Consider the following 10719-nt stretch of genomic DNA (forward strand, 5'->3'; position numbering starts at 1 on the left):
CATCATGATTACATTACAGCCTCAGAATAGAATACTAATCATTGTACTGTCATGCTACGATCAACCATAATCTCACATTAAACTGTGTTCCCAAATGAAATCAACCCACACGATCTGAATGATTGGGACTGTTGTTCTGACCAGCAACTGTCCAACCCTCCATCTGACAACTCTGCCACGAGTCACTTCCCTCTCGACTGACATTATGCTCTGCTAAATGATTGTTTCGTGCGACACCTCCACAGTCCTCCATGTCCCCCAGTCACCCATGCCCGTCAGTGAATTTCCATCCAATCCGTTCACCCTGATCTTTTTGCCTTCTGGGAATAGGAGGATGATGGCGTACCAAATATCCGCCTTGCCGGCCACACTGCTGCATCCCAGTTAGCTGTGACCGCAAGGCAACTGAGCATGCAAATGATGTGTTTAAGTGCACCTCTCCGTTACCTAACCACTCACGTTAAATCCCATTTGTCTTTGTCTGCCACTTGCAGTGAGCGTCTGAGCGACATTACAAACCACTAATGCATGAGTTGTCAGCACATCCATTCTGCATGACTGATATTGTTCCAGCAGTGGCCCATATTTGCAGCCACCCCCACAGAACAGTTTGAGCACAAAGTGAATGAAGTGTTGAACAGACAGAGAGAGAGAGAGAGAGAGAGAGAGAGAGAGAGAGAGAGAGAGAGAGAGAGAGAGAGAGAGAAAGAGAGAGAGAGAGAGAGAGAGAGAGAGAGAGAGAGAGAGAGAGGACACTCGATGTGTGTTGACTGGGGGAGAGTGTCCTGCCAAACCATAAAATGTTAGCATACTTTGTTCATAATGTTTAGTCAATATTGGGATTGCTTTAATGGGAATTATGTTTGTTTAGACATTACCCTTTTGGCTCTCTGGGTAATGTTCGGTGCTCTGCATAGCAGCTTTTCAATCAGATACTCTCTGTTCTGAAAATGAAAATCACAACCCGCGTTAAAAACATCAACCTACCAATTCTTTACGCCACAAATAGAACAGGTACAATTCTGGTGGTAAAAGCATACCTTGGCCTTCTGGAAAAATTTACATTTCAAAAGTTCTGTTGCTGTAGGCCTAAAGAGAAGCAAAATATACGGAGATATAAGAACACATTCAAATCATTGGCCGGGAACTGAATGTACCATTCCTACAATCTGTCTGTGTGAGAATATATCTTATTGTGTGGGTATGGGTGAGACCACTAAACATGACAACTGTATTTCAGGACTCTCTTGTAGAAGTGGATGAAGCTCTACAGAGACTCGATCACCACCCAAGGCCATCAGAGTTACTGTATCATCAACCAGTGACAGAATCTACAGATATACAGTGTAGGTCTAATGCAGTTCACAAAATGGCAGACAGGTACAAACCTCTTGGCGGGCTCCTTCTGAAGGCACAGGGTTATTAGCTTCCTAAATGATTTCCCATATTTTTTCAGCATCTCTTTATCCTCCACACCCGTGTCTAGGGTGGGGGGATCATTCTGTAAGGTCAGCATTAAGACCTGGGAAGAGAAGAGGAAGGGTCAAAAGCATGCATGTGGCCTCAGTAGTTACATAGACACAGGGTAGACATCTGCCTTTCGTGGTTCATTAGTTAAGATGTAGGCATATTCCACTGGCAACTGGATATTTTATTTTATTTCTTTATTTTATTTCACCTTTATTTAACCAGGTAGGCAAGTTGAGAACAAGTTCTCATTTACAATTGCGACCTGGCCAAGATAAAGCAAAGCAGTTTGACACATACAACAACACAGAGTTACACATGGAGTAAAACAAACCTACAGTCAATAATACAGTAGAAAATAAGTCTATATACAATGTGAGCAAATGAGGTGAGATAAGGGAGGTAAAGGCAAAAAAAGGCCATGGTGGCAAAGTAAATACAATATAGCAAGTAAAACACTGGAATGGTAGATTTGCAGTGGAAGAAAGTGCAAAGTAGAAATCAAAATAATGGGGTGCAAAGGAGCAAAATAAATAAATAAATACAGTAGGGGAGGAGGTAGTTGTTTGGGCTAAATTATAGATGGGCTGTGTACAGGTTCAGTAATCTGTGAGCTGCTCTGACAGTGATATACAGTGAGCAGGCTCACCTTCATGGGTGGGTATCGGTGGTAAGGTGCAGACCCTGTGGCCAACTCTATGGCAGTGATTCCAAAACTCCAAATGTCTGCTTTGAAATCATAGCCTCGTACCTGTGGGCATAGCAGCACTACTGTTAGTATTGTACAGTCTATGTGAAAACAGCTAGTAGATGTTACTAAAACTGGCCACAAGACAGTCTCACCTGTTCCATTACTTCAGGAGCCATCCAACATGGTGTGCCCACAAAGGTCTTCCGTACTTTGTTTCTGGTCATATCTCCTCCAGTGGCCAAAAAGGCACTAACTCCAAAATCTATTGGGAAATATGTCCAATTCACATGAAATGCATTGATGTAATGTTATACCTAATTAACATCTTATAGAAAGGAATATATTAATGCTATGCAGTATTTTCACAACTATTTCATGTTCTCCACCTTATACAAACTGTGCACACTCAAGATCTTCCGTTGCATTCATGTTAGAAAGAGTTTCTTTCGAGTGTTTGTTGGCTAAAGGTCATCCAGCTATATGACAGAGACCGTGGCCTCTTGTGATTTATGATGGGGGATCCTGTTTGACTCCTTTTATGTTAATGTTATTCAGTAAATATTCTAAGCTACCATGATTTCGCTAGCTTAAAAAACTATATTCATCTTTGCCATTTTACAAGTCTACGCCTACTTTTAATTGGTGAAGTCTGGCGTTTTGTCTATTATGCTGTTATATATATATATAATTGTGGCAGTGAGCGAGCTGTGAGAACAGAATGTGACAGGTGAAGATGGGGTGAAATAGTGACATTACTCACACACCTGCAATCTGAACAGAGCCGTCCTCTCCCAACAGGATGTTCCCAGCCTTCACATCCCTGAAGTCACACACAAACACACACAGCAAAAACAGTATATCTATGTAAGTGGGGCAGCATCGATTGCATCCATGTGTGTACATTTGTTTTGCAGCCTGCTGTCATTTGGAACACAGACCAAGGGGGTAATAGTGGTTTTGTTTTTTATGACCTTGACATTCAGGCAAGTAAAAAAAACACAACCTATGTGTGATCAAAGGGAAGTTCAAACAACACAAGTTCAAACAATTTATGTCCAAAAATTACATTGAAACAGAATAGTCAACACAATTTATCTAACACTATGTAAATCCTAGATTACATTTTATAGATTCATATTTTGGAACTTTTATATTCGATCTTACTTTAAAAAATATATATACACACACACACACACACACACACATACATATATATATATATACAGTGAGGGAAAAAAGTATTCGATCCCCTGCTGATTTTGTACGTTTGCCCACTGACAAAGAAATTATCAGTCTATAATTTTAATGGTAAGTTTATTTGAACAGTGAGAGACAGAATAACAACAAAGAAATCCTGAAAAACGCATGTTAAAAATGTTATAAATTGATTTGCATTTTAATGAGGGTATTTGACCCCCTCTCAATCAGAAAGATTTCTGGCTCCCAGGTGTCTTTTATACAGGTAACGAGCTGAGATTAGGAGCACGCTCTTAAAGGGAGTGCTCATAATCTCAATTTGTTACCTGTATAAAAGACACATGTCCACAGAAGCAATCAATCAATCAGATTCCAAACTCTCCACCATGGCCAAGACCAAAGAGCTCTCCAAGGATGTCAGGGACAAGATTGTAGACCTACACAAGGCTGGAATGGGCTACAAGACCATCGCCAAGCAGCTTGGTGAGAAGGTGACAACATTTGGTGCGACTATTCGCAAATGGAAGAAACACAAAAGAACTGTCAATCTCCCTCGGCCTGGGGCTCCATGCAAGATCTCACCTCGTGGAGTTGCAATGATCATGAGAACGGTGAGGAATCAGCCCAGAACTACACGGGAGGATCTTGTCAATGATCTCAAGGCAGCTGGGACCATAGTCACTAAGAAAACAATTGGTAACACACTACGCCGTGAAGGACTGAAATCCTGCAGTGCCCGCAAGGTCCCCCTGCTCAAGAATGCACATATACATGCCCGTCTTGAAGTTTGCCAATGAACATCTGAATGATTCAGAGGACAACTGGGTGAAAGTGTTGTGGTCAGATGAGACCAAAATGGAGCACTTGGCATCAACTCAACTCAACGTGTTTGGAGGAGGAGGAATGCTGCCTATGACCCCAAGAATACCATCCCCACCGTCAAACATGGAGGTGGAAACATTATGCTTTGGGGGTGTTTTTCTGCTAAGGGGACAGGACAACTTCACCGCATCAAAGGGACGATGGACAGGGCCATGTACCATCAAATCTTGGGTGAGAACCTCCTTCCCTCAGCCAGGGCATTGAAAATGGGTCGTGGATGGGTATTCCTGCATGACAATGACCCAAAACACACGGCCAAGGCAACAAAGGAGTGGCTCAAGAAGAAGCACATTAAGGTCCTGGAGTGGCCTAGCCAGTCTCCAGACCTTAATCCCATAGAAAATCTGTGGAGGGAGCTGAAGGTTCGAGTTGCCAAACGTCAGCCTCGAAACCTTAATGACTTGGAGAATATCTGCAAAGAGGAGTGGGACAAAATCCCTCCTGAGATGTGTGCAAACATGGTGGCCAACTACAAGCAACATCTGACCTCTGATTGCCAACAAGGGTTTTGCCACCAAGTACTAAGTCATGTTTTGCAGAGGGGTCAAATACTTATATCCCTCATTAAAATGCAAATCATTTTATAACATTTTGACATGCGTTTTTCTGGATTTTTTTGTTGTTATTCTGTCTCTCACTGTTCAAATAAACCTACCATTAAAATTATAGACTGATCATTTCTTTGTCAGTGGGCAAACGTACAAAATCAGCAGGGGATCAAATACTTCTTTCCCTCACTGTATATATATATTAATGTTTCAAACTCCAGGGTATCTTACCTGTGAATCTGTCCATTTCTGTGCAGGTAGTCCAGTCCCTCAAGGACCTCTTTCAGTATGGTTGCAATGATGAGCTCATCAAGGACTCCATTTTTGTGCTCTCCTTTGCTAAATGTATGCTTTATTATATCCAACATGGATCCTAAAGAGGAAGCAGACAGAAAAACAGAGTGCCCACAATGCCCAAGGCTGATATGTCATTACATGTCAACTATTCCATTTAATCATTCTGCCTTAAGCAAGATTGTTACAGTTGAAGTTGGAAGTTTACATACACCTTAGCCAAATACATTTAAACTCAGTTTTCACAATTCCTGACATTTAATCCTAGTAGAAATTCCCTGTCTTAGGTCACTTAGGATCACCACTTTATTTGGTGAATGTGAAATGTCAGAATAATAGTAGAGAGAATGATTTATTTCAGCTTTTATTTCTTTAATCACATTCCCAGTGGGTCAGAAGTTTACATACACTCAATTAGTATTTGGTAGCATTGCCTTTAAATTGTTTAACTTGGGTCAACGTTTAGGGTAGCTTTCCATAAGCTTCCCACAATAAGTTGGCCAAATTTTGGCCCATTCCTCCTAACAGGTGTAACTGAGTCAGGTTGGTAGGCCTCCTTGCTCTCACACGCCTTTTCCAGTTCTGCCCACACATTTTCTATGGGATTGAGGTCAGGGCTTTGTGATAGTCACTCCAATACCTTGACTTTGTTGTCCTTAAGCCATTTTGCCACAATTTTGGAAGTATGCTTGGGGTTATTGTCCATTTGGAAGACCCATTTGCGACCAAGCTTTAACATCCTGACTGATGTCTTGAGATGTTGCTTCAATATATCCACATAATTTCCATCCTCATGATGCCATCTATTTTGTGAAGTGCACCAGTCCCTCCTGCAGCAAAGCCCCCCCCCCCCCCCCCCCCCCCAACATGATGCTGCCACCCCGTGCTTCACGGTTGGGATGGTGTTCTACGGCTTGCAAGCCTCCCCCTTTTTCCTCCAAACATAACAATGGTCACTATGGGCAAACAGTTCTATTTTTGTATCATCAGACCAGAGGACATTTCTCCAAAAAGTACGATCTTTGTCCCCATGTGCAGTTGCAAACCGTAGTCTGTCTTTTTTATGGCGGTTTTGGAGCAGCGGCTTCTTCCTCGCTGAGCGGACTTTCATGTTATGTCGATACAGGACTCGTTTTACTGTGGATATAGATACTTTTGTACCTGCTTCCTCCAGCATCTTCACAAGGTCCTTTGCTGTTGTTCTGATTTCTTTTGATTTTCCCATGATGTCAAGCAAAGAGGTACTTTGAAGGTAGACCTTGAAATACATCCACAGGTACCCCTCCAATTGACTCAAATGATGTCAATTAGCCTATCAGAAGCTTCTAAAGCCATGGCACAGTCAACTTAGTGCACAGTAAACTTAGTGTATGTAAACGTCTGACCCACTGGAATTGTGATACAGTGAATTATAAGTGAAATAATCTGTCTGTAAACAATTGTTGGAAAGATTACGTGGCATGCACAAAGTAGATGTCCTAACCAACTTGCCAAAACTATAGTTTGTTAACAAGAAATTTGTGTAGTGGTTGAAAACGACTTTTAATGACTCCAACCTAAGTGTATGTAAACTTCCGACTTCAACTGTACCATCTTCAATATTCATCCCAGCCATTTACATGGTGGGATGCCACTGCACATAGGTCTACAGTAAACTGGTCCAAAGGATGGGCAATTGCTTGTTGACATTTGATGAGATCAATGTCACGACATATGAAAGGACTCACAATGTAGTCCATAACAGTGTTTATGTGTTATGTTATTATGGCCACTTTCAAGGTTTAGTGTGGAAGTAAAAAAAGAGATGGCAGCTATATTTTGAAGGTAAAAGCTTACCTCCACTCAGAAGTTTCATGACTAACCAAAGTTCATCCTTTACCACAAACGAGGTGTAGTAGGTGACAACATTTGGATGGTTGCATTGGCTCATGGCTTGAATTTCTTTCTATTGTTTAAGAGGAAAGAGGCACACATGAGACAAAATAAAGTCAACAACTTTTGACAACCTTTCTTATAACGAGGATTGTTCATTTGTCATTTATTTCACTAAAGATGTCAGATAAATGACTGCGAATGATTTTCCAAATATACAAAGTAATAGTTTACCAAATAATGTCAACAAATACTAATTTCTTATTCAAATGGACACTTTAGTGTAGCACAGCCCTCACAGATCCTGCTTAGCCTCTAGTACACACACACACGCACGCACACGCACCCACACACAAGAGAGAATACCAAAGTAAAATTACTGCTCAAATCAGGAAAGTGTGGGCCAGAGAAGGCCAGAGGCACTGTGGACACACACAATGAAAATATAGCCTTTATTTATTGTTACGCTCACCAATAGCTCATCCATGCTGGTCTGGCATTTCTCCAGGTTTATTCTCTTTATGGCCACGCGTTCCTGTCTGGGGGTGCAGAGGGCAGCCTGCACCACGGCTGTGGCCCCGCTGCCTGGAATCACAGACAAATAGAGGTGCAATTAAGAACCAGGACAGGAGACAGTACAGGACAATAGAGTAACATCAAAAGTGACCAAGGTGAAAAGCGTAAGGGATCATTTACACATGCAGGATCATTGTTGGTCTGTTTGGGATATTTAGCCCTTTTTGTGACATTTAAATGATAAATAATGTGACTGAAACAACAATTCAGAGCACCATTGCACCAATACAGTATGTGCAAACCTATTTTCCAATCCTATGTTCAATTCCTATGCATAACAGTCAGTGTATCCAAGACAACTTTGAGAAGAGGGGTTTAGTGAAGAACCAGGCAATGCTAAGCTATAGTTATGTTGTACTAAGAGTGTAACACAGTACATACCATGCCAACTGCTGGTGACAGGTAAGGATGAGAGGAGATCAACACGCTCAACAGTTGATTATATGCACGGGACAGATGACTAACTAGCCACAGCAGCTCTTAGCTGTAGTAATGCTATCCCTTATCAGCACTGATTCGGTTTTCTTTAGCTGTCAGTGTCAGCTCATCTATATGCAAAATTTATATTCATCCCTCTGGACGAAAGCTAATTAGACAGATCCAAATGTCTCCCACAGTTTGCACGTGACCGAATTCTTAAACGAGCAAAAAAAAACTTAAGCATTTGGGAAATGACCGTGAATAAGTGCATTATAGGCCTACCAAATGAAGTGTGATGTTAACGCCAGTAGAGAGAGGGTGTGGGGAGTAATGCTGACCAGCAGCGAGTGAGCTCAGTACTGTAACAATGTAAGCGGTTCTATAACTCCTTGATGTAACCTAATAGAAGTGCACATAAACCTCGATGACCTACGAAACTTGACTGATGTGCTGAAACAATAAACGAAACATTCCTTTCCACTGTAATGATTTTGCTATCGATTATAGAATAAGAAATGATCATAGTGCTTCCTTCTCCTATAGGCTCACTAACATTTATAACGGTGCTTGGTGAGGCAAGGCAGTATATTCAAATGTATTGAATTCTTTTTACAACAATCATAATAAAATTGACTCGAATGGGCTGTTTGTGATTTATTGTCCAGAGCAGTCACTAATCTGTGACAACTATGTTTTCTTATAAGTAGGCAAAAATGTTGCATAACCAAATAACAATACTCATCATAAATCATCACAAAAGGCCTATTCATAATAAAATGTGACTTTTGATGTAAGAGTAGACCCTCTGTCTAACTTCAGAGTTGGCATGCAATTGAATATCCCAGCTCTAGTCAACGACACCATGCCATTCCCGTGAGGACTGCAGGTGCATGATCAAGACATTACATGAGATTTTCATTCAGATGATCGATATGTATACATATATACATCTATTACAATATAGCCTAGTGGACACGTGCCATAATTGAGCATCGTTCGGCATAGAAGAAATCGACTGCATTAAAAACGCATTTACGTGAAATGGCATTTCTACCCATATACATACAAATTTACCGTGACTATAAATATCTCTCTATGTGATGAAAAAAGTGGTTTCCTCTTACAAGAACAAGCAAATTGCGGTTGTTAACATCCGCATTGCAAAGCATTACAGAGACGCTATTGAATATGGAAAAGCCGGTAGGCCCTCGTCGTCATTCACCACTGATAACCGCCCAAGCCATATCCATGACAAAACATTACATATAAACAATATAATCATATCAAGAGGTAGCCTACTAACCTATGACTTCCTGTAACTCGTAAGACTCCCTGGTAATTGGCCAGCTCATTGTCAGCACTGGTTGCGGATTCTGGGCAGGAGCAGGAGATCCGCCTTGCTCCGCCATGATGCTGCTGCTGCTGCTGCTGCTGCTACTGAGCTACTTAGCGACCTCAGACCTTCACCTCCGACTACAGAAGTGTCAGCTGCTGCGGTGAATTACTACGGCCTGCGATGAAAATGTCCGGAAATAACCGTGCAACTTTCACCACAAAAAGGCGGAATTAAATTAGAACGCAAAATCATGTCCAAAAACGTGCACTTGAATTTGTGATAGGCCTATAAAATGTGGTCCTTTTAGAACAATTTTCAATTCCAAAAGTGAACGTTTTGTTTTTGTAGTCGCCAAATAAAATAATGAATCAATAAAATAAATTGCCTATTATTTGTTAATAACTTGATAATAACTTAATTTGAACCAATTCAGTTGTTTTAAGACTACGGCATTTGAGCTTTGGTTACAGTTTAGCCTGGATGTTAGATTTGTTGCAGATCTATTTTGGATCACGCAGTGATGAAGATGTGACATTCTATCCTGGATCATGAAAGTTGCTACAAAGGATCACAGTGACCACTAATCAAATATGTCCACTAGATGGCAATATTATACCTTCAATCACATACCATGGCCATATAGACTTATGTACTCTTGAGAAAACTGCTTACACTAATAAAATAATGTTTGCCTTTTAATGAATATAAATGAAATGAACATAATTATTAAATGTAAATTAGCCTATGTATTTACACTTATCTATTAATTTATACTATAATAACATCGACATTGACAATTGGCCCAGCGTTGGGGTTAGGTTTTGGCCGGGGTAGCCCGTCTAGCATCACTACTCTGGACGGTTCTGACTTAGAATATGTGAACAACTACAAATACTTAGGTGTCTGGTTAGACTGTAAACTCTCCTTCCAGACTCACATTAAGCATCTCCAATCCAAAGTTAAATCTAGAATTGTCTTCCATTTCGCAACAAAGCATCCTTCACTCATGCTGCCAAACATACCCTAGTAAAACTGACTATCCTATCGATCCTTGACTTCGGCGATATCATTTACAAAATAGCCTCCAACACTCTACTCATCAAATTGGATGCAGTCTATTACAGTGCCATCCGTTTTGTCACCAAAACCCCATATACTACCCACCACTGCGACCTGTATGCTCTCGTTGGCTGGCCCTCGCTACATATCTGTAGCCAAACCCACTGGCTCCAGGTCATCTATAAGTCTTTGCTAGGTAAATCCCCACCTTATCTCAACTCACTGGTCACCATAGCAGCACCCACCCGTAGCACGCGCTCCAGCAGGTATATTTCACTGGTCACCCCTAAAGCCAACTCCTTTGGCCGCCTTTCCTTCCAGTTCTCTGCTGCCAATGACTGGAACGAATGGCAAAAATCCCTGAAGCTGGAGACTCA

The 10719-nt window shown here is 41.2% G+C and overlaps 1 protein-coding gene across 1 annotated transcript in view; it reads right to left on the reverse strand.

Moving 5' to 3' along the window:
- The window catches only part of LOC106586202 (STE20/SPS1-related proline-alanine-rich protein kinase), a 34247-nt gene extending 24496 nt beyond the window's left edge, over positions 1–9751 (reverse strand). Inside the window, exons 1-10 of the mRNA XM_014173210.3 lie at positions 9251–9751; positions 7424–7536; positions 6916–7024; positions 5017–5158; positions 2923–2978; positions 2311–2420; positions 2117–2218; positions 1389–1522; positions 1041–1089; positions 879–944 (exon numbers count right to left, since the gene is read on the reverse strand). Of these exons, the coding sequence (XP_014028685.1) occupies positions 879–944; positions 1041–1089; positions 1389–1522; positions 2117–2218; positions 2311–2420; positions 2923–2978; positions 5017–5158; positions 6916–7024; positions 7424–7536; positions 9251–9356 (987 nt within the window). The 5' untranslated portion in view covers positions 9357–9751. The remainder of the gene's footprint in view (positions 1–878; positions 945–1040; positions 1090–1388; positions 1523–2116; positions 2219–2310; positions 2421–2922; positions 2979–5016; positions 5159–6915; positions 7025–7423; positions 7537–9250) is intronic.
- Positions 9752–10719: the final 968 nt, after the last annotated feature.

This window comes from Salmo salar, chromosome 25 (assembly GCF_965601325.2).
Source record: "Salmo salar chromosome 25, fSalSal1, whole genome shotgun sequence".
Classification (NCBI taxonomy): domain Eukaryota; kingdom Metazoa; phylum Chordata; class Actinopteri; order Salmoniformes; family Salmonidae; genus Salmo; species Salmo salar.